Source organism: Drosophila suzukii, chromosome X (genome assembly GCF_043229965.1).
Source record: "Drosophila suzukii chromosome X, CBGP_Dsuzu_IsoJpt1.0, whole genome shotgun sequence".
Taxonomy (NCBI): Eukaryota; Metazoa; Arthropoda; class Insecta; order Diptera; family Drosophilidae; genus Drosophila; species Drosophila suzukii.
In genome coordinates, this window is record NC_092084.1 from 2,754,678 (window position 1) to 2,779,722 (window position 25,045).

A 25,045-nucleotide genomic window follows, 5' to 3' on the forward strand; every position below is an offset into this window, starting at 1 on the left:
ATGTTCATGCAAATCCGCGCGCTGCATTGCCATTTGCATAAGCGGCCCCAGGACGGGAATCCGGACCCGGACCAGGCCTACCCCGTGACCCCCGACCCCCAACCCCAACCCCAGGCCGTAACCCGGACTCGGTTCCGGGTCCATCATTAACCATCGCAGGTTGAGTCCGCTATTGAACGCCGCGCGATGTGTGTGCGAAGACACAGGAAAAAATTATGACCTATGGCGGTTTTCCATAAATATATAATTCCAATAATTGTCAATAATTCTTTATTATGTTCCATAGATATTATTTTGGTTTCTGCAGCTCCAATTTATTAAAATATGATGATGGCCAATGGCGGTTTTCAAGAAATATGTAAATTTCAGGAATATTTCTTTAGTTTATTATAAAATTCAACAAATGTTTTCAATAATTCTTTATTATATTCCATGGATTTCATATAGATTTCAGTAGATAACTATTTATTTAAATATAATTCCAGCACTACAACTGAAATAAAAAGAGGAAGTCTAAATAGTCTTCCTTAAAGAAGACAAAAAGAGGCATTGTATTTCAATTTAAAAACATTAATTGCTCGTGTTTTTCATTTTATAGATAAACTACATTATTTAGCTGCCCTTACCAACCGGTTTTTGTTGCAGTGCATGTGCTGGAGGACAACTCATCACCATCGCCATTCCATTCCATTCTCATCCCAGTGCAATCCTTGCCACGCATATTCGCGCACGCACAAGGACTCTCAGCCGGGTTTTCCTCGCCAACTTCTGGCCCAAAGTGAATCCTTTTGGAACTTGCCAAACTGGTTGGTTTAGTTTTCAAAACGGGACGTCCTTTCGCCTCGCCCCACCCCACTCACTCCTTTTCCTCCGCCTCACATGTGTGTGTGTGTGTGTGCGTGGAAAACCATTTAAAATTACGGCAAAAAAGCAACAAAAGTTTTCCAACTGAAGGAGGAAAACCGTGGTGGGGGGATGGAAAACTGGGTGGGGGAAGTCGCGTTTGCGTTGCGTTGCGTTAAATTAAAACGCGTATGTTGCACACATTAATTGCCAGGAAGTAGATACGTTGTGGGTGGTTGGGCGTTGAAAAGGGGGGAAACCGGGTGAAATCAGGGGGACAGGGGCAGGGGGCTTCGCTGCAAAAAGGGGTTAGCCTGGGCCAAAGGTTTTTCTAATCATTAACACAGTTGCCATCGCCATCGAGTTTGTTTTGTTTGCCTGCCATTACACACACGCACACACATTTGCAAATTAGAAATGTCCGTCAAATGCCCCGCCCCCAGCAGCCCCAGCCACCACCACCCACCACCCACCGCCCACTTGCCACGCCCCGTGCAGACAAGTTGCAAAAGGTCGCTCAGATGGCCGTTGTAAGGATAATGCCGATGATGTCCTGGCGAGGAGAAAGCGACACAAAAACTGCACATGCGAGCACACACATGCTGCACAGTGGGCCAAGTGCCCCGAAAAGGTGGTAAAAGATAATCCTGTTTTAGGCAGAATATCTCTAAAATATTACCTAGTTTGTAAAGCATAAATATTTGAAATTTAAGAAGTACGCAGTGAGTATTGATACATAAATAGAGAGCTCATAAAATAAAAGGCACAATCTACAATAGTAAAAGACTACGAAATTTTATGCTAAAACATCTGACTCATAAAATATCTATAGTATATCACAATAGCACTGGAATATTTAATATTATTATTTTGTATCTCTCACTCTCAAGTTTTTTCTACCCATACCAAAAACTAATGTTTTGAGTTTAGAACTTTATAATTAAAACTGTAGTTTTACTTGAAATATTATAAATGAAGTAAGCTTGCTGGTATGGTCCACTGTGCATTGTCTTACTTGTAATGTGTGTAAAAAAGTGTATAAAAAACAATCAATTCGAAGTGGAAGTTTAAACCAAGTACAGTCCCGATGGGAAGCCCACACTAATTTACAGTTAGACACTAATGCGTGCCCCCTTTTCTGAAAACTTGTGTTTGCCAAACGGAGAAAAAGAAGAAGAAGAAGACGACAAGGAAGAGGAAGCAGAAGAAGAAGACTGTGGCCACGACAGAGAGAATCCGATTCGAAGTCAGCAACAAACTAACGATAGTTTCCCCCGCCGAGGAAAATAGTTTAAAATTCATTATATATGTATATATGTATGGGCGAGTGAGAACTACTCAACTGACTGTCTTTGCCATCTCCCTCGCACGCTCTCTCGCCATCCCGCTCACTCTCTCTATAACGACTCCGAGCCCCGTACATATAATTGTGAGCGAACTCTAACCATATATTATATGTACGGGGGCATATGTATAAATCTAGTGTATATTATGTAAAATGTTGCATTTTCCTGCTCAAAAAAGCACCACCCCCACCAACTTGTTGTTGTTTATGATAATGAGCATTTCGCTCATGTGTACGTATGTCTGTGTGTGCGTACGCGGGAGGAAAAGAGACCCCCAAAAGGAAAAGGGTTGAAAACCCGTTCAGATAATGATGCTAAATTTATGTATTTTGTGTAGAAATAAAACCTGATTTCCAAACGAGTGAAAAGTCGAGAGACCGAATGGTCAGTCAGTGGACTGCGGGCCCCGTGGGGGTGGGTCGCAGTGAACTAAAGTTGTGGCGCCCACCGTGGGGCGGACGTGCCACGTTCAACGGTAATTTCCCCCGCATCTCCACAGGCTCTGAGCTCTTCTTCGCTTTTAATTGTTGCTGCTGCTGCTGCCGCTGCTGCTGCTGATGCGGCGCCGTCGCCGCTTTTTGAGCCGAAACTCAATTTCCGTTTGAGTTATTTAAGGCCACACACATGTGTGTTGTGTGTGCTGCGTGTTTTTTGTGGAGAGCGTCGGCGTTTCGTTTCGTTTGGCCTCGGCCTCGTATGTTTGGCCCACTCGTTGGGAAATTTGAAAAGTTTTTTGTGTGAAAATTTCGAAAATTCGTGTGCGTTGTTATCATTTGCAATTGTGCCGTTAACCGGTTCAGCAGCAGCAGCAGCAGCAACAGCAGCAGCAGCAGCAATCGCAGCAGCAACATCCGTACGAGCAACATACCGTAACAACACTACACTCGTATCCGACGAGTATATACGACTCGATATACGTTTCGCGAGGAGCCCTCGGCAAGTGCAAACTGCAAATCGGGTGCGCTCAAAGGGCTCTCGGGCTCCAGAAAGGCATTCGTTCGTACCCGTTCGGGCCAGCGGACACGAATTGCATCCCGGCAGCAATATCGCAGCACGGCAGCAACACCACGCCGAGCAGGCAGCTTTGGAACTCTGGAGCTGGTCAGGTGCCCCCGAATGTGTCACTCTGCATTCTGACCACTGACGCGCCGGCTGTGCTTCCGTTGCGTTCCGCAGTGATCCAATACCATCCAATTCGATTCGGTTACGTGGCCAAAATCGTGGCGAAAACTCGTGTTTCGGTCCAAGGCTATCATCATAAATCGCTAGTACCAAAATATAGATCTTTTCAGATCTGCTTAACTGTCTTAAACAAAAGTGGGAGTCCCCAAACACAGATCCTTTAACACAGAGATCGTTGGTACAATGTTGGCGCCAGCATTTGTTCAAGTTATTTGTTTTTTCGAGTGTGCCTCAGTCGGGCAATAAAAGATCGAAAGTTTGCAAAACAGTGAAGAGATCTAAGAGAGAGAGCGAAGTTTTCTTATACATAAAGTGCACTAGATATATACCTTTGGGACACCATCCGTCAAACAAGTGCACTTGGTGCATCCAACAGGCAAAAAGGTGAGTGCTTTTTGGCTAAAATGGTATAATATTATAATTGGGACGGTGCAAAATAATAAAGAAAATGTAAGTTTTAGTATCCATCGATGAATTTATATCTGATATTATGATAGATAAGTAAAAAACACAATTTTACTCAAGTAATCTGATCATTTTATGCCTCTATTCTTTCCATTAAGTTTTAAAACTGGGTTTATTGGGATCATTTTGGAAAAATGGTATTGGTAGTGAGGAAATTCCGTTTATTTTGATACACAATTCACATTGTTTGTATTTCTAACATATTATATGATTTTCTATTCATCCAAGGGAATTCTCCAGAAATTCCGAAACAAATCAATCAAATCACTCCACAAAAGGAATAATTTTCAAATTTAAATGTCTAACATCTGTTTGTCACATTGGAACAATTTGAAAAGTACATCTTCAAAGGCATCATAAATGTACAAAAATTACCCAACATTAGTTGTGGCATTTTCTGTTTATAAAATGCCAGAAAAAAATAATGAAGCTTTGAAATCGCATTCATGACAGCAATTATTTTTATTTATCCCTTACGGGGTTTGTGATTTAATTATGATTGATCTTGTATTCTTTCCGAAAAGCGAAAGGCAGCAATTGACGATTCCTCTTAAATCCCAACCAAAAAGGAAATTCGTGCTAAAAGCATTTAATGACCCACTTGACGCGTCAAAAATGCGACGGGCAGTGAGCAATTTTTACTTAATGTAATTAATTAAAATTTAACGTATTAATTTCGAGCGGGACAAATGTCATTGTGCAAGTGCGAACAAAGACAGCAATAATTGTGTGCCCATACGCGAACGCGTATAATAATATGATACCTTGGGAAACTCATTGGCGAACCGCACTTATGCACCACAAGTTCTACCGCGAAATTGATAATTCAACGGTTAACCAAACGGGCCAACAACTAGCAAAAAAATAAATACAAAAAGGAAAATCGGGGCAAAAAAGCACGAGCCGTGCTTCAGCGAGTGTTAAACGCTTTAAATCAACTTAACAGTTGGAATCGGATGAAAAACTACCCACACACCGGGCACAAATGTAAACAAAAATTGGAATCGAAGGGCGGGAAGTTGAGGAACTCGAAAAATACCATTAAATTGGTGGAGAAGGCAATGGGTTTTACTGGGAAATATGTTTTGACAAGATATACATTATGGGAAAGGGTTTATCATAAATGGAAAGTGATCAAACTAAATGGGAGTACATTACATTCTACAAAGGCTGTCTATTACATCAATGAATAGTGGAAAACATATAATAAGAAAGCATTATAAATACCTATATTACTTTCTAATGAGCAACTCTATCCTTAGCTTTTATTTAAATGGAAAATAACATATATTTGGTTTCAACCATTTAGATTTTGGCTATTTGAATTTCAATGCTTATAATTCTTGGAGAATAGACCATCCATAATATACTATTATCCCGAAAATTACAATAACTTTAAAAGTACATTTTGATGAGGTAGATTTTATAATATTCACTACTAAATTTGATAAAAAGTGCTATTTAATTATTATGCCAATTTATCTTAAAAAAAATATAAGTAAATGAGGTGTAAAAGAATGTAATCAAAATATAGATAAGCATATAAAATAAATATAAGGGTTATATGTACTATACCTCTAAAAAGATCGTGGAAAAAACAAGCAAACATAGTAGTCAACAAATATTGTGGATAATCAACAGAGGTTCAGATACAGATCAAACTGCCTGAAATGTGGGGCGGGTGGGCGTGGCAGGCAGTCAGCCCAAGGGTCAGCGGGTGGGCGAAAGGTTGAGGGGGCGTCGAAGGGCAAGGGATGGGGGTGGGCGGTATTTGAAAGTGGTCAACCAACTCGTTGACCGCAGAAGAGAAAAAATAATAAAATGAAATAAACACACGCAGACAGATAGGACAGATATATGTATGCTTATGCATGTGTGCGTTTAAGTATATATGTATGCGGCCTGGCAGTCAAATCACAAACAAAACAAACAATGGCAACAATAATTCCTACAGCCGGCGCTTAAATGTAGGCAATGGATTCTTTCCCCTTTCATATTTCCCTGTTTGCATTTTGTTTAATTTTTTTGGCGCTGCTAATGCAATGCGACAGTTGAACGTTTCATTTTATAATGTTTAATTTAATTTATATTTATTGCAAAATGTTTAGTTTTTTCCAGCCGCTGATTGGCCAATTGGAAAGTCGTTGTTTGCTAAAGTTAATGATTTATTTTAATTTGCTGGAATTATTGACAGCTTGACAAAATGCGAGACTAAAAAGAACATTCCTATTGGCGAAATATTTAATAAGCGAGCTTGAGGGAATTCAAGGAATTTGATAAAATAATAAAGAACTTAATAGAAATGGAAAAAGTATATAATTGTGGGTTATAAAATTGTGAAAAAGTGCAAGCGTTAAAAAAGTTACTCAAATGGTTTATACAAATATTTATTAATATAGACATATGTACAAAAGAACTTCCTTCTTTGCTACCATTGAAATAAATTAAATTTTTTATTTTTATTTTTATCTCTTTTGAGGCCCGTTTTTATTTTCCTTTACTAGCCCATGTTTTGTGTCTTAATTAAAACGTGCAGACCAATTTGAAAACGGTGAAATCAGCGCGAGGGTGTGGAACTTGTAGGATCGGCGAGATATATGTATTTATGAGGGTTGCTCGCAATTATAATGTGCATTGTGCTGTTGTTGTCCTTCGTCTGGACGCCGAGTTTCATTTTTTTTTGTGCAAGTGCAACTTTTATCGATTTAAATTAAAAACGCATTGCTGCAAATTGTAAAAATTATTGTGTGCGTCTGTCCGATTTTCCGACTGTCTGTCTCGCTGCATTTTCCCCAGCCAGTTTTCCCGTTTTCCCAACCAGTCTGTGTGTGTGTGTGCTTGTGTGCCAGGAAGCGGCAGCACATTAAGTTGGTAGGCCGTGTTGTTGGACAGCATCCTGTCCCCCTCTCCCCCTTCCTCACCCCTCCACACCGCCATGTCCACGGCCACGTCCATGTCCATGTCATTGGCCGGGGCAATGCGGAAAATCGCATTTTCTCATTTGGCTTCTGTCAGGCAAAAATATCAAAAGCGCGTCGCGAAAATCTCGTTTATTTTTCACACGCATTTCTGACATCCCCCGACGGCCCATCCTTCGTCCTTCGAGAGCGAAGAACCCATCGAAGAACATATAGCCCGGCTGGCAGGCTGCCCTGCCGCCATTCTGGCCAATTCTTCGGCATCTCACGCAAATTGGCTTAAAGTCGTTCGATCTGCGGTCTCCAGTTGCATCGCATCGCATCAAATAAAGGACCACTTCAATAAAAACTCGTCTTTTCTTATTTGATTCACTTCCGTTGGCATTTTATGAAGTGCTGCGAGGTGTTGCGTATACGCCGTGTTGCCACGCGAAAGTGTTTCGATGGATAGTAATGCATGGACATGGCGTTAAGATAAGCTTACATTTGAACTGAATCAAAATTCCATGGGTTAATTTAAGTCACCTGCCAAAATCGTTTGAAAAGCAGAGAATATGAGTTGTATGCGTGATTAACGGAATGCTGAAGAATTCGCGTTTTGGTTTTGTCAATAAATACGAAGAAATGTGAAGTGAATATGTATTGTGCTAAAGAATTAGTGACTGTTTTTGTTTTAAAATAAATGTAAGCCACTAAACAGTTGTTATAATTATTGAGAAAGTGGTTTTGAAATTGCCTAGAAACACATTCAGTGGTATATTTTGATGCCGCATCATTTTAATCAACCTACTATTTCTTAAAGACTAAAGTCTGTATATATTTAAACACATGTATCTCAAACTGCCATCCCGTCGATATCGTTCGCATTAAACATTCACGCCGACCTGCAATCAGTGATGTTCTATTTAAAAATGCGCAAACTGAAAGAGTTAATGCTATGTCCTGGATCGAATGCATTAATGTCGTGGCCGCCATTGCAGGAGGGCTCCTGAAAAATATATAAGTATGTGCGGGCATACTATATGTGTATATTTATGTATGAGCGGGCAGCAGCGCACACAATTAATAAGAATTACAAGTTGTATGATGAGGGGGTGGTTGCCTGTGTGTGCTCCCTGTGTCCGTGTGTGTTTGTGCGGGCTTATCCGCATCCTGCATCCTGAATCCTGCATCCGCATCCTGCATGTGGGGGCGTGTGGGCGCGTGGGCGTGGCAGCAACATCGGCAACAGCAACAACAGCAGCAACAGCCGCACAAGTGCTAATGACTTAATAAATCATCGCGTGCGACAAAGAAATATATGGGATATATGTTCCTGGTCGGTCGCTCCCCAGCAGCAAAAACCGCAGCCAGGAAGAGCCGATGGTTTGGGCATTGCTGAGGTTGTGATTGGACCAACAAAAAAACGAGCGAAAAAACGAAAATAAATGCATAATTCAATGAAAATCCTGCAGAAATTCCTTTAATCCTCAATATTCATTAAAAAATATGAGCCGACCTCATGATGTTGCTGCCGTGTTATTGATGTTGCCGTTGTGTTTTTCCCAAGTCGCTGATGATGTTGCTGCTGATCTGGCTTTTCTTGTTAAGTCTGCCCGAAGTATATGAATTCGTTTTTTGTCACACAAAAAATTATACTTCTTGGGGCATTATAAACTAAAAGTAGGTCTTAAATAATACTTATCCATTCGTTTTCAATATCTAATAACATAAATAGAACGACTAGGTTGGTGTTTTCATATCAACCTAAACTTATCTCAAGGTGTCGATCATCTACTTAAATGTTATGTATACATATGATTTATTTTATTTAGAATTAATAAGCTGATTAGAAAATGTTATAAAATGTTGATAAAATTCATTGTGTAAATTTAGTCTTAAAATTTATTTTAAAAAATATCAGTTCAGTTAATTTATTGTTAATGATTTTTCAACCTATCCCATTGGTTTTGATCTTGCACAGCCCCTTATTCATTTTTCAATTAAAGCCAGCGAAAAGCGAAGCCAGAATATTTTTGCCGCCGTGCAAATGGGATGTTGCTTCTGGTTTTTGTGGCCAAGGGCCAGGTGCAACATCGCCCGTCTCATTACATCTTTATGTGCTCGAGTACATAATGTGCGGAGTGGCGGACTGGCGGACTGGCGGAGTACATAGGCTTAATCAGCAACTTAAATGTGTCGTGTGGCAGCAAGGATTTAATGCACCGCCCTTTCCCCGCTCTCCACGATTTTTGCAGCTCGATTTTCCGGCGATTTTCCCTTGTGCGGGAAACTTTTGCTGTCCGGCCATTTGCACGTTACAAAAATTAATTCGATTTGCTGCTCGGCGGTCATTTTAATCGTTTGCCGTCGTGCGGTGCCGTTTAATGAAAGGACGAAAACCAGGACACACTCGCGTTCGGCCGGCCTGCAATGCAATTAAAAATTAAAAACGTGAGCAAAATGCATAATGAGCTCTCAAGCAACACTTCATTAACGCGTTTTCTTCGCCGCCCGTCCCTTTCCCATTTCTCCACTTCAATTTCCCCATTTCCCCGTTTCCCCAAGCCCCCCTTTTAATTTCCCTGTCAAGATAAGTTACACTCCTTTGGCCGAGCAGCGCATTTCCCATTGATGGGCGACAAAATGTTAACAAGCTGTTGAAAAATTGGCAAACAGGCCAGAATGCGTAACCAGAGAAAGGCCCTCAACACACCTCAGCCACCATTTCTCCCCCTGCGCCACTTTCTCCACCACTTTCTCCGCCTGCTCCAACAGCCCATAAACCAAACGAGCTCGGACAGCAGGTCAAAAGTAAGTGGGGATCCTGTGGAAGGGACAACGACTGTGGAATGACCTTTGAGAATTGAAAATTGGGTATTGAATTGAAAAAGGTATTGATACTGATCATTAAGGATAAGAGGATTGTTTTGGGCAACAGTTTAAAAGTTATATAATATTAGTTAAACCAGTTTAACAATTAAAGGGAAATTGGTAATAATATATTTGTTATTATTTTCATAAACTATTCTTCATAAGGAATTTGGAATTGTACTTTTTTTTTAGTTATTTTTATAAGAAATTTCCATATTAATATTAATTTAAACTATATTTTTTAATATTAGCCAATATTAAATTCGTTTTTCTTTTAAATATAACTAACTAAGTAAGCTTTTACATAACTTTTTTGTAAATAAAGTATCTCAAAGGATTCTTATAACACCATGCAAGTAATTGAAATGAATTATCTATAAGATATAATACAAAATATAATAGAAATAAAATAAATCTTTTTAAGTAAAGTTTACACCTATGATTTTTTTTTGTCAAAATATCATTTTAGTATGATTGATTGATGGTGATTAACTGATTACAGTATATAACAAACTGGTTAAACCGCATCAGGGTATCGCTTTATCATGCAACTACTTAAACGGCGTCATAAATTCACCAGCCAGCCGAACAAACGAGGCCCAAAAAATGAAAAGCCCCGGGGAAAATCGAGGAGGAGGAAAAGCCAGGGGATGAGGTGGCACCCATTCCGCAGTTCGTGGCCTCAATGTTGGCCTCAAAATGCAAAACCCCAAAAAGGAGCAAAGTGCAAGAGTGGAAAAGCCTTGCACGTGATTGTCAACAAGTTTGACTGCAATGGCTTGGAAAAATCGGGGGGTGGAAAAAGCGTGTGGCAAAGGGGGGGGGGGGGGGGATGTCCATCCACAAGATGGACCTTGCAGTTTGTTTGCCTTTCGCCTCTGTACTCGATGCTTTTTTTTATTGATTTTCCTTTGCCTGCCTTTTTTGCATGTGCGCATATTACGCATACGCCGCGTGTGCAGCGGAAACCAGCCAACTGACCAAACGCGTCCTGAAAAGCATGACCCCTTGCCCCTTGGCCCTTAACCCTTGTTTGTCGGTCTGCGTTTGTACAGCTGTCAGACAACCTCTGCCTGCACTGGGCTGTTGCCCAAAAAGGCATAATAAAAGAGTAACTGTTCGGGGAAAAAATATCCTATATGTATAAAAAATAAAATAAACACAAAAGGAATGCAGGAAAAATCAAAAAAAAAGGAAGAGGACTTTAAAAACCCACGGAACACGCGTGTTCTCTCATGTTTATTATTGCAGCAACAAATTGGGGAAAAAGGACCCCTGAAACCCCTCGCAATTGTTGCATTGTTGCATTCGTTTCTTTGACAGACAGACAGTGGGTAAAAAAATTGACCGCCAAACAACTCACCTGCCACGCCCCACCGCCCCTTTTCCAGGGGGTGTATGTTTTCTCTGTTTTGGGCCTTTTGTTGGTGGCAACCACATATTTGGTTGCTGATTTTTGGTTTCGTAATTTTTCCTACCCACAATGCAACAGCGGCAATTGTTGTTGCATTTGTTTGGACCTTGTTTTTGTTTGCGTGTGTGTTTGGCGGTTTTTCACCTTCTTTTTCGCCATTTTTCCTGACCCCTTCCCCTACGCCCATTTTGGGTTCACAAATTATAGCCAGTTGTTTGAGCCAGAGTTTCCTTTGGTTTTTTTTTCGGTTTCGGCCAAAAGAGCTGTTGATTGGTGGCGAATTTCGATGGTAATAAATTATGGGGGTTGAGTTCATACATTTTCAGAACGTTGAGACGTTTTATAGGTTATTAATACCTTAATATCCTTAGGAGGTATTTGCAGACTATAAATATTTTTTGGAAAAATTGAAATACATTTTATGAACCAAAAGAAATGTAATAACAAAGCCCAAATTAATAAAAATAAAGTTCCTACTAGGAATATAATGCGTATTTTTATGAACCTCTTACATTTTTATTTATAAAATTTTACTTCTGAGCCATGACACTTGTCTAAATGAATTAAAACCAAGGGGTATTTTTTCACCTTAGAAACTAGTTGTTTCATATTTATTTTATTTTTTTTCTTTTCGTATGTACTTCACTTGAAAATCCCTCACATACCAATGTCAAAAATGCATCCTTTGGCCATTTTCAAGTCCCAGTTCCAATAGAAAAAATGTAATGACTAAAATCCCTCTCAAGAAATGCTCTACATGTGTCCTTCTCAAATGCAGTTTTCGGCTTCCGTGTGCCAGTTAATTATTTCTGTCAAATGGTTAGTTTCCCCTGCAACAAAACTCAATACATCAATTGCCAGTGCAGCTGCAACTCCATCATCAGATATATGTTCGCATATATGTGCCGTAGACTGGGCAATAAAAATATTTACAACAACAATCATAGCAAAGGCTTTTTGGGTCTACCAATATTATTCCACACAACTTCAAACCCACAAAATGTTGGTTAGTTTTTCGTAATAACTTCAAATCTGCACTTGCCACTTTGTGTGTGTGTGGGAGATGGGTGGGTGTGGAAAAAGTGGGGAAAGTGGGTGAAAATGTGGGCATTGTATCCCCAAAATGCAGCACATATATGTAACATTTCTATATACACCCAGGAAGCCTCCCACGGGCCCTGAAAATTTCAAATGGCATCGAATTTTGTGTTCAGGTTTTCCAGATTTTTTTTGTGATTTGGTTTCTGGCCGGCCATTCGGGGTGTAAAAATAATTTAACTAAAAATTGCACACAACTATCCCTCACACACAGCCACCGCAAAATGTGTGTGGGCGGATCTGTGCCCGATGTCCGGAGGTGCGTAAAATATAACGCAGGCATAATAAAATCAGGCCCGCAAAAATGTGCAACCAGGGAGCAGAGTGTGTGAAAGCCCCGGAAAATATCCTTCGAACAATCTAAATTGTCAATTAAGATCCCTTTGATAGGTACTTTTTTTGATTCTCGTTGAATATTTAGTTTCGTCAATACAAAAGGATTTTATAAGGTATAATAAGAAGATAATCTTTTTTAAGCCCTTGGCAATAATGAAAAAATTGAGTTTTCAAAGGTGGTGAAAAGCTGCTTAATTTAAAATGTGGTACTAAATAGATAGAATCATTTCCGAGCCCCATAAGAACAAATTGGGTCTTACAATAAAGAATATAGTCTTGAATTATAAATCCTTTTTGTCGGTAAGAGTTGTATGGATTGATTAAAGATAACTTAAAACCAACCAACTAACATTTTAAGTCAAATATTAAAAGAAATAGCATCAGAACTGACATATTATCTTTTTTTATTAATACCAGTATACCATTACTAGCACTATATTATTATTGTAACTATTCAGTAATCAAAATATTAAAGATAGATATTTTACAATAGATATAAAATTATTTAGAAAATCTAGAAAATATCGTTTTTATTAAGTATATAATGGTTTCTAGTTTATAATGATATAAAATATGATAGAAATAGATTTAATGTCATTGATAAGAGAGGAAATCAGAACGAACCGGCATCCTCATCCAAATAAAACCGATTCGCTAGACCATCCCCCATCCAACGGAAACAACAAATGACCACTCACACACATACACATGCAGACACACACACCGCCCACCCACACACACATGCAGACGAGTGTTGAGACTGCAATGGCCTGCATTTTATTTGGGGGGCGGGGTCGCTGCAGGAAGGACTTTCGAGTGGAGAAAGGACTTTTGCGAGAGAACCCGGCTCCACACGGAGTTCAACCCTTGCCGCACGTGTGTGTGTGTGTGTGTGTGTGCATGAGTGTGTGGTTGAGTGAGTTGCCCAGTGCGAGTGTGTGTGGGTGGGCTCCATGTGTGCGAGTGCGAGTCCTTAATTTGCTAATTGAGAGCCTGCAACGGCGCATTACACTGGGGACAAAGTGGCGCGCTGAGTGGAAACTCATCTCGAGAGTTGAGTGGAAAGTGAGGCACAGCCAAAGCAACTCAAACAAAAAAGGATCATAAAAAAGGGGGATTTAATTTTGTTTTTTTCTCCATCATCAAAGCCGGCAAAGGAACACTCAAGCAACACAAAAAAAAAAGAAACAAGCACATGTTTCTCTGTCTGAAATGGGATCCAATGGGATTCGCTTAGCCAAGACAACCAAAATGTCTCAGCTCTTCTCAACTCAACTCGGAATTAGTCTAAGATTCCGACTCATACACTGCGGTCGCCCCTTAAGACCCCCTTTTCAGAGGCTCCTCCCCTAAACAAAGGTGTAAAACAAAAACAGCGGTTGCAAAAACGGAATGTTCAAAGCCAAAATAATGTGGTTCTTAAAATTAAAAATGATTTGAATGATCAAGAATAATGTTTTTTAACATATTTCTTAAATTGTTAGTAAGTAATGCAAGTGAAAACAAAGTGACATATAAGCAAGTGCACTTAGGAAGAATAGCTATCGATAAAAAATAAGATGAATAAGTTCTCAAAAAAGTGCAGAAAACCCATAACAATATATTTGTTGTTGTTTAAGTTCATTAACAAAAAAACAAAGTAATCTATAAGATTTCTAAAAATTAAATCTTATTTTACTTAAACTATTTAAAATGTAAAAACAGCATTTAATATCCGTAAGTTACATTTTAAAATGCACTTTTTTTTATTAATGCATTAATAAGTCTCTAAAATACCACCAAAGTCCCCGAAATGCTCCATTTCTCCCCTGCCATTTTGCATTGTGCCATGCGTAATCCTCAACTCCTTCGTTTCTGTGCCACACTTTTTATGACCAATTTGGTTGGGACAAACAAAGGCATAAACAATTTCCTACCTCCCGAAATCTCCCTTTTTCCAAGTGCATTTGTTGTTTGTTATTGCTGTGAATTTAATTGCCATAAACATATAAACAAAACAGGCGCAGCGGCCAGAGATCATTGCTCATAATTTTGTGTATTTATAAAGACATAAAGCCAGGAGATCGTTAAAAATATGAAATGTATCAAAGGCGGCGAAGGAGACCACCCAGAAAAAAGGGGGGGTTCCGATTCACAAACATCTAGATATATGATTTTCTCTTTGCCTTAAAAATGGGGGAAACGAAACATATTTGGAGCTCCATAATTAAACCGAGAACGGACCGAAAACCGTAGCTAACCGGAATGTTGACTGCAGTTGACAAGATGTCATGCAAAGTGCAATTTCCCCCACATTTTCCGGGAGGCGGAGGGCGGTGGGCGTGGCATGGGGACGAGGGTAGGGTGGCCTGTCAAATGCTACACATTGCAGGTGGGTTTTTCGCACTCCCAAGAGTGTCGAGCAATCAACAGCAATTTGGCAAAGTCCAGACGCTGACCTAACACCCTCTATGCAAAATGGGGTGGGGCATAAAGGGGTTAAGGGGGCAGAAGTATAGAGGTTCAGGGGGGAGGTGCTTGGGTCACATCCGTGTCAAAACAATGTACGCACTAGAAGTCATTTAATTTGTTAAACTCGGTGATTTGGACAAACTCTGTGCAAATGGGGGGCTATACACCGCTCTCTTTCTTATCGCCCATACCCGCCTCTTTCTCGAAATGCCGGCATGTCAATTGCTTTGCCAAAGGGTTAAGGGTTAAGGTAGCAGGGTGGCCATGCGATGTTTGCTGAATGCGACACATGCCATACATTGGCGACAACATATTACACTGGTCACCAGGCCAGCGTTTTTAATTCAAATTAGAATATGTTAAAAATTGTAATGATTCATTGTCATTGAAAATTATTTTTAATATTTCGTTTAAAGTGTAAGGAGCTTAAAATTTGTAAGTTATTATACACACGGATTTATTTAAGATTTATAGGGAACTTATGTTGAATTTAAGAAGAAAAACACATTTAGTTCTGGCTTATCCTATGTGTCTTTTCAACGTATTATTTCTTACAATAGACGAATAAATTTTAGGTTACAATAATATTGAGTTTCTGTTTTGATAAGCAAAACTTTATTATCTATATTATTTTTTTGCAATAAGTACCTTTTATTTTTATCACTTTAAGGAGGTATTTTAAGCTGGGAAATGTTTTGCATTATTATTTATATTAATTTAAATATATTAAATTTTTTTGAGTAAGAATATTTTAATTTTAACTTTGGGATGCTATTTTGAACTGGGAAATGTGGTGACACTTTTTGGCAGGGCGACCAATTGAAATGCGGAATCGCCGGATAGACAGTGTTGTCTGAAGGTGACAGGACGAAGGACGAGGATGGAGGACGTCATCCTTGCAAGTTGCATGTTGCATGTTGCAAGTTGCTGGGGTGACGATGGGGCTGCTGCTGCGTCTGCGGTTGCTGCTGCTGTTCCGCAATTGCAATATCTGCCCCTGGCATCGTTGCTGCATTTAAACAATCTAACGCCCCGGGCGGCATCGAGGGGTTAAATGCTTGGCTACGGAAATGCAAATTATGTTATGTGTCAAGTAACCGGAAAATGCGTTTTAATTGCCGTTGAAATGCAATATTGCACTTAAGGTGGACGCAACCCGTCCCCCACTGAATAAAACGATGACCGTGGCTTAAAGCGGCTTAAAGTGTCCGAAGGAGGAAATCCAGAAGGGCGGTGGGGGTGTAAAAACAATTGTGTGTTGCAAAAACAGGGAGAGAGGGGGCGGGGCCGGGAAAACGGGGGCGTGGCCACATGCATTTCACCGCAAACGAGCCACTCAACGAGTATTTCAAAATAACAGACAGCCGCAACCGGGGCTGACCAGCAAAACCAAATGAAACCAAAACCAAAGCCGACTTCATCAACAATAAAAACAAAAGCAAAGGCAGTGGCAACTTGAAACACTTGCTGCATGTTGCAAGTGCAGCAGCAGCGGCAGCTGCTCAAAATGCAATTTTTCACTTTACGCACTGGCCAGTGCCAAATCCAATCAAGCCTCAAAAATGTTAAACGCCTCCAACAGTTTCTGGCCAACCATTTTGGGCCTAGTCCTGGCTGGCTTAAAAGCAAAAGCCAACGGCCAGCTCTGCGGGCACAGGCAAACAAACAAGGACACCCAAGGATGTCGGGGGGTCAAGGGGTCGAGGAGTCGAGGAGTTCAGCAGTTGCGTCGAGGACCTCGGCCAGAACAGGCTGCAATCTGGACTTATTACGCCACTTAAAGCTTAAGCATAACACACAGACAGTCTGTCCGCAAATGGAGGGCAAGAGACACAGGAAGGTCCTTGGGATCCTTAGTCGAATTGGGAATACCCTAGAAATTTGAAACATCCGAGATAGAGGAAGAATCTCTCAAGTACGTGTGATAAACACCTTGTAACATGACACTAAAAAATATAATATGAACTATTTAGAACAAAAGATTATGACTTCACAATTTTTATGAAAACAATTATTGAAATTAAAAAAAAACTAATAAAGTGTCTTAGAGAAAAAATACAAATTAATTCCTGGACTCGATTAAACCTAAAATAGTTAAGTTGTATATTATATAATAACTAGACTTCGGATGAAATGTGAAATCATTTCTTAACGTCCAGTTACAACTAATTATGATTTCAGGGAAAGAAACTTAGAAACTTAGAGTCCGACGTCTTCTAAGAATTATTGGGAGATATACTAATTTTACTACTAAATAAATATATAAATGTTTTTGCTGACCCACAAGTACGTTCTTAGTTTCTAAGTAAACTGCGAGTGCTGCATTAAAATTCACACTACGTAAACTTCTATATTTAAGACGTATTATTATTTAACTATAATATTATTTATTATTTCTCTGGGTTTTTAATCATTTGTTGTTCCCAACTAACTTATAAGCTCATCCGAGGAATTCACGACTTAATCGTGAGCATAGGCCAAGTTCAACCCCAAGCTGACAAACTGCCTCGCACCTCGGTGGGATAATTCAGTGAGGTGCTGCCAGTCGAGTGCCCCCTGTACAGTATCACTCCTTTGGCTGCGCCCCTTGCATTCGGGCTCAAATGTCGTCACATTGTCGCCTCAAAAGGACTCGCACCCCGCCTTCCCCTCCCCATTTCCCTGGGAAATGTCCTTGTCGTCTCCTCGTCGTTTGTCGTTTATCAAATGGCCAACGCTGCGCCGCTGGCCGTCGGCTAAGTGACAAGCAAAACCGCGAATTGACCAGAGAAAGTCCCAGGCTCTCCAGCTCCAGCTCCATCTCCTGCATCTGTATCTCCATCACCAGCACCATCTCCATCTCCAGTTGCAGTGCAGGATGCACTCGCAGGACGCAAGGATGCAAGCCGAACGTGTGCCTGCCCACTTGCACTGCCAGAAATTGGGAATCACTTTAAAATATTCAGAAAACAAGTTTGACTTGCTCGAATTTCCCGAAAAGTGATGGGGATCGTAAGCAGGTCTTTTCTTTGTGAGCATCGTTTTGACCAAGTTACAATCGAAAAACCGCACAAAACAGAGCAAGCAGTATTTTTGCCAAAAATCCTACTACCCATTTTTCGGGCCAAAAAACCAAATTAATTTGGCAATCATTTTGCAAAATAGGGTCGGAATAGGGAATGCCATACCTCGTCGAGCTCGTAATTAAATTTCCAATCGATTGACATTCAAAACTGGAAACTTTAATTTTTTATCAATTTTCGCAAAAATAGGTGATACAAAAAATGCGAAAATGGGTCAAAAAATAAATATCCCGAAAGGTGATAGGGATCGACAGCCTTGGTTGTTAGCTGCTCATAACAGTTGGTCTTTTTGTTGTGCGCCCCGATTTGACTAAATTATGACATAAAAACGGCCTAAAAATAACGCATTTTTCGTCAAAAAATAAGGTTCCTTATTTTTGCACAAAACAATCAGTATTTTGGTCGACAAATTGCGAAATGAAGTCACGTTAAGGAATGTGATACCTCGTTGATCTCGTAATTAAATTCCCAATCGATTGACATTTAAATCTTCAAACTTTAATTTTTCAAAAATTTTCGAAAAAAATAGATGATACAACCCCTTACAAAAAATGCGAAAATGGGTCAACAAATAAATTTCCCGAAAAGTGATAGGGATCGATAGCCTTGGTTGCAAGCTGCTCATAACAGTCGGTCTTTTTGTTGTGCGCCCCGATTTGACTAAATTACGACTTAAAAACGGCTTAAAAAAACGTATTTTTCGTCAAAAAATTATACTCCCTATTTTTCCCCAAAAAATTCAGTATTTTGGTCGACAAATTGCGAAATAAAGTCAGATTAAGGAATGTGATACCTCGTTGATCTCGTAATTAAATTCCCAATCGATTGACATTTAAATCTTCAAACTTTAATTTTTGAAAAATTTTCGAAAAAAATAGATGATACAACCCCTTACAAAAAATGCGAAAATGGGTCAAAAAATAAATTTCCCGAAAAGTGATAGGGATTGATAGCCTTGGTTGTTAGCTGCTCATAACAGTCGGTCTTTTTGTTGTGCGCCCCGATTTGACTAAATTATGACATAAAAACGGCCTAAAAATAACGCATTTTTCGTCAAAATATAAGGTTCCCTATTTTTGCACAAAAAAAATCAGTATTTTGGTCGTCAAATTGCGAAATGAAGTCAGATTAACTAATGTGATACCTCGTTGAGCTCGTAATTAAATTCCCAATCGATTGGCATTAAAGTCTTCAAACTTTAATTTTTGAAAAATTTTCGAAAGAAATAGATGATTCAACCCCTTACAAAAAATGCGAAAATGGGTCAAAAAATAAATTTCCCGATTTGTGATATGGATCGATAGCCTTGGTTGTTAGCTGCTCATAACAGTCGGTCTTTTTGTTGTGCGCCCCGATTTGACTAAATTACGACTTAAAAACGGCCTAAAAATAACGCATTTTTCGTCAAAAAATAAGGTTCCCTATTTTTGCACAAAAAAAATCAGTATTTTGGTCGACAAATTGCGAAATGAAGTCAGATTAAGGAATGTGATACCTCGTTGGGCTCGTAATTAAATTCCCAATCGATTGGCATTTAAATCTTCAAACTTTAATTCTGACCACTTTACGCAAAAAAAATCATGATGCACCCTCTTGTAAAAAATGGGAAAATTAAAAAATGCCCTATGAAAAATTCGGAAATTGGTCAAAACATCATCAATAGTGAATTAAAGAATCGCCCTTTTCTCGCGGTGTGAACTCAGTGAAAAAGTGAGGAGCCTGGACCAAGGACTCGCACAAGATGCGTGGCCCGTGTGTGCTGTGTGTTTTTTCGGTGTCGAGCGGCGCCGTGTGGACATGGGTTAAGGGGGCACACAGGGGCTAACACACAGGATTGGGCATTGTTTTGGCCGAAAGTTGACCGAAAACTTGGCATTGTTGGTTGCTCGCTTTTTGGGGCTTGGGACGGACAGGACGGAGGATCCCACAGGACGAAAGGATTGCACTGCACTGCACTGCATTTGCAAGACTGCAGCTTGTTTTTTCCCTTTTTTTGTTTTTGCCTTGGAATTGCAGTTCGCAGGGGCTCACTGGAGGGCGTGTTACTGCATCAATTTATGGTTGAATTTTGGTGTCCACTCCCTTCTTGGACTCTTGATTCCGACTGGTCTGGTTTGTTTGGGGTAAGTGTTCTGGGCATGCCGGAAATAAGTTTGCTGCCCGCAAATTTAGTTGATTTAGGCATTAAAGCGAACACACACGCACACAAAGTCGAGAATCCCGAACTCGAATCCTGGGGCTTCTGTGGTGCCCACTTTGAGCACTTATAAACAATGTATGACTTAATTTGTTCTCAGTTAGCAAATGTTGTTAATTTTCGGCCCTTGTTCCCTGGCAAACGGCTCTGTGGCACCGAGTGGAAAAGATAAATTGATTGCTGAGGTGGGGGAAATTAAAACAGGGATTTATTGGCCACTCAAAAGGAGTCCATAGTGGGGGTCTCTTATAGGACATGTGTTTTTGGAGGGGTACTGAAAATTAGTCTTACTAATTGTCTTCGAAAATAATCATAGGCTAAAAAGAGATTTTAATTATCATAAATCATATACTTATCCACCTGGGGCTGTACTTTTATATATAGATGTATTATGTCTTCTTAACTCGTTTAATCTTGGCTAATCACAGGATCTGTTGCCCAAAAGTAAATATCCCAAAGAATCCCAGAATCCCAATGACTTTCCTTAACCCCTATTAGCCAGTTTAGCTTCTGTTTTTTTGGACTAGCACTTAATATGCGAAAATTTCGAATGCCATAATAACAACTAACACACACACATACTTGACATTGTTGTTGCTGCTGGCTAGAATACCACAGACGGGGTAGCAAAAACCCAAAGTCCAATTAAAATTTAACTACATCAAAGTAGCAGCGCCAGTAGCCCAGCCACCCACATATCGCTATGTCCCGATATGTATACATACATATGGCTATAACATTTAACAAGTTTAGTATTTGGGCTTGCCATTTTTTGCTGCCCATTCTCCGGGCATTTTTCCCTGGGAGTCCAACAGATGGACGTGGCAAACTATGGGTGGAAAGCACAAAAAAAAGAAATCAAAGGGAGGGGGCAAAATGGTCAAAGCCACCCACTCACGCACACAAAATGGGGTTGTTGCCTGGATGGACAAGTATCCATGGGTATCCATGGCATGTCGAAAATTGCGCAGCTTTACGGCAAATGCCGCAAATTGAAACAATTTACATGTCGTACATGTGTTGGCTGCGCGGAGGCAAGGGAAAGTGAGGAAGCGAACGCCATCAAAGGGTTAAACTTGCGTGTAACCCCGGGGTCCTCGCTCGTCTATTGATACCCGGTTTTAAAACAGCAACCATGAATTTTGATTTAGCCCCTCCGACCGGCGAGAGTCTGGTGGAAAAATAGCGAGCGAAGGAAAAAAACTGTATCTTTCCAACAACAACGAGGTGACAAACCGCGCGTGTCCGTGTCCTGCGAGTACTGTGAGTCGTGCGAGTCCTTGCAACCTTTCGGTGACGGCGAGCGCGGATTATGGCGCGTTTGTCGAGCACTTGTCGCTGATTTTTTTCACTCCTCTGGCCACCAATATTTTCCACTTGAACTGCCACGTTGTTAAATACCCTGCCATTGATTGCAATAAATAAAATCAAGATTCTTGCATATCAATTTTAAACTAGCTCAAAATCAAGCTGCAATAAAAACAAGAAAATTTAAAGAGTACCTACTTTACCTTAAATTAAATTAAAATCTAACAACATTAGTATTTAGTTTGATTTAAACCATCCACTGCGCTTCTTACAACTTCCACAGTTAACCAACGAGGCCGCCTCTCTCCGCGCTTCTCAAAGTTCCCAAGTAAAGGGCATCGATTAACCCGCCACAGCTGGCTCCTCAACTTAATTTGAGAGTCCGGTCTGGCCCAGTTTTAACCCCCTCTTACCGCTTATCTCACCTACTTCCTGCAGTTCCTTTTTTTTGCATGCTCCTTTTCGTTTTTATCTCGAGCTCGGTAATAACCTTTATAAAGTAAATTTACAATAAAAGGCAGGCCAACGAAATGAAAGGCAAATGACGTTGGAACTGAAACGGGCACCATTAACCCATGCCGCTGGATTCTCCGATCCCCCATCTGCCTTGGCATTTTCCGCGCTTTTCCCGCCCCATTTCCCATTTCCCCGTGTGTGTGTGTGTGTGTGTGTGTTGTCTGGACTCGCGACGACACGTTTGGCTTCCGTTGGATTTCTGCCGCGATTTCCTCTTTGGCATCACGCCTCCTTGTTGTTGTTGTTGCCGCTTGTTAACCCCCAGCCCCATTTTCACATTTCCCCCCGGTTTCCACCATTTCCCTTTGTGTGACAGTCGACGGTTATTTTGTGCACAGTTTTTTTGTTCGTGCCTTTTCTTCTGTTCGGTGTTAATTTTTTTCCTTTTTGTTCGTTGGCCAAAAGTCAACCCATGAGCTGTGGCATTTTTAAGTAATTTTTATCGGTCAGCAATGTGGGGGGAATTGTGGGGAAGAGGAACCTGCGGGTCTCCCGCGATGGGGGCGATGTTTCAGGCACACTGGAAAATAATGCCAAGGCAATATATCGAACTTATGCAACATAGTTCTGTCGGCTGTTATTTTAATAATTAAAATTCTTTTTAATAATGTTTAGTTCATAACTAATATTGTTATTATTATTATTCTTTTTCCCAAGTCTTTTTATAGAAATGGTTCTTGAAAATAATCAGAAATGAAAATTAAACTCAAATTTCAGAAACATTCAGTAAATTCTACCAAAATCTGTTTAAACTATCCAGGTCAGTTACCATTTTCGGTGGTATCTGCATCTGGTTGCGGATCTGATCCTTGTGATTTTTGGTCGCTGCACGAATGTCGACAAGTGACAAAATATGCAAGTATCAAACCACAAATTCTCACCCGTGAGTCCACAATCATTTTGACACTGGTTACGGTGACGAGTGCAGGGTCCTTCATGCCACATCCTTCGTCCTTCGCCCATCGTTCTGGATCCCTCGCACATGCCACACGGCAGCGACTAGATTTGGATAGTGTTGCATGGTCGTCGAGAGTGGTGGCGATGAAGTCCTTTGCCGGAAATTGAAAAGTGCAACGCAAATTGCGTTCCGCCGGGATGTGAATGCCCCATTCCCATCCCGAATTCTGATTCCTATATGCCCAAGCCCCCAAACCCAATCCCCACCAATCCGAGTCCTGCCAGCCGTCTGAAGTCCTTCCCCCGTCGAGTGGTTGACAATTGATTTGTGTTTATGGTGGCCATGCCCATGGACATGCCTGCATCCTGCCCTCCTGCAGTCCTGCAGTCCTTATGCAGTCCAGCCCCATCACTCCCCGTTTGGTGGACCCATGTAATATGCCATTTTGAGGCCGTGATTTAAAGACATTAACAGGCCGAGGCGAAAAGGGGAAATTTTATGGTGTCGCAGGCGCTAGGTTGCCATTGAATTTGACCACCCTCAGCAGCAGGGGATTGATGGCCTAATCGGGTGCGAAGGCCTCGAACTGGGTGACTCAGTTCGTGGAGGAATACCAGCTAGAAGATACTTTCTCAAACATTTTAAGAGTCATGTTTTCTGGTTAATTTTCAAATACAAAAGAGTGTCTACTTTAATGGGAACATAAATATAAGAAAATATTTACATTATAAGTTTTAAAATGCATTACAATTCTTTATAGGATAGGAATATAAGAAGGTTAGGTAGTTATTGTTTTCCGAAAAATATTTAATATTGTTAGACAAAAGTAGTACATACTACTGTGTTTTGCTACTATTTGTACTACTATCTAAAAATTCCCAAATTTAAGTATTGAGTTAAGCACAATTTCATTTTTGTACTTCAAGCTTATAAAATAGTAATTGTAAGAAAATGCTGCTTAAATTGAATAAAATACTTTTGCCAACAAATATAAAAGTTATAAATATATTAATCTTTTTATATTATTCTACTTGCAGGATTTCAGGGAGTCCTGCGTGGTGAATCCTGGATTTTGATTGTTTTCCAAGGCGGTGCGATTAAAGGACGACAAAATTGTGCGGCTAAAAAAAGTGCAGGCTCACGCTCAAGGGCAACTGGAGCAGTTCGAGCAGCAGCAACAGCACCAACAGCAGCAACATCTGCAGCAGCAACAACAGCAGCAGCAGCAGCAGCAGCAGCAACTGTTGCAACAACAACAGCAGCAGCAGCAGCAACACTATCACAACTACAGCGGCAATAGCAACAACTACAAAATGCATTTAACAACAACATCCAGCAACTCAACGGCATCCAATGCCAACAACAATAACAACAATACAACCAACAACAACAACAACACCAGCAGCAACAACAACACAAGCAACACGAATGGCAGCAGCAACAACAACAACACGAGCGGCAACAACAACAACAGCAGCGGGAACAACAACAGCAACACGGAGCAGAACACACCGCCAACGCCCGCGCAACTGTTAAATGAGGCCTACACGAAGATGACCTCTGACATCCTGGCGGAGCGAACGCTGGGCGACTTCCTCACCGAACACCCGGGCGAGCTGATCCGCACCAGCAGTCCGCTCTTCGTCTGCACGGTGCTGCCGCCCCACTGGCGCAGCAACAAGACGCTGCCGGTGGCCTTCAAGGTCGTCTCGCTGGGCGACATCATGGACGGAACGATGGTCACCGTGCGGGCGGGCAACGATGAGAACTACTGTGCGGAGCTGCGCAACTGCACGGCGGTGATGAAGAACCAGGTGGCCAAGTTCAACGACCTGCGGTTCGTCGGCAGGAGCGGCAGAGGTGAGTGTTTTTCAATACTTCCCAGTTTCATATTTTACACATTTTAAGAAGCGATGAAAAACAGCGAGAAAGGCACATGGCCACGCGAATTCTTTAGGACTAGCAGTCTTTTCAAAATTTCCCCTTACTTTTTTTTGAATATTTCTCAAGGCGACCGAAACAATATTTGTGTACTCTTAAATTGAATTCTTTAGGGCTAGGAGTATTTTTCTTGGAATATTCAAATTTTTAAATTAATAGTTCTGAGAACTAAGTTGGTATAACTTTGAGAAGCGCATAGAGAGGCAAATAGTTGTTA

The 25,045-nt window shown here is 40.6% G+C and overlaps 2 protein-coding genes across 3 annotated transcripts in view; both read left to right on the forward strand.

Moving 5' to 3' along the window:
* LOC139353339 (uncharacterized) lies at positions 1–24,187 on the forward strand. The gene is made up of 3 exons (XM_070997246.1): positions 1–117; positions 2,990–3,392; positions 23,925–24,187. Exons 1-3 carry the CDS (start codon positions 1–3, stop codon positions 24,185–24,187), a joined length of 783 nt encoding a protein of 260 aa, XP_070853347.1.
* Positions 3,014–25,045, forward strand: part of RunxA (Runt related A) — a 37,231-nt gene continuing 15,199 nt past the window's right edge. For both annotated transcript variants that reach the window (XM_036820867.3, XM_036820868.3), the window contains exons 1-2: positions 3,014–3,755; positions 23,925–24,747. In XM_036820867.3, coding sequence (XP_036676762.3) covers positions 24,201–24,747 — 547 coding nt within the window. In that variant the 5' untranslated portion in view covers positions 3,014–3,755; positions 23,925–24,200. The remainder of the gene's footprint in view (positions 3,756–23,924; positions 24,748–25,045) is intronic.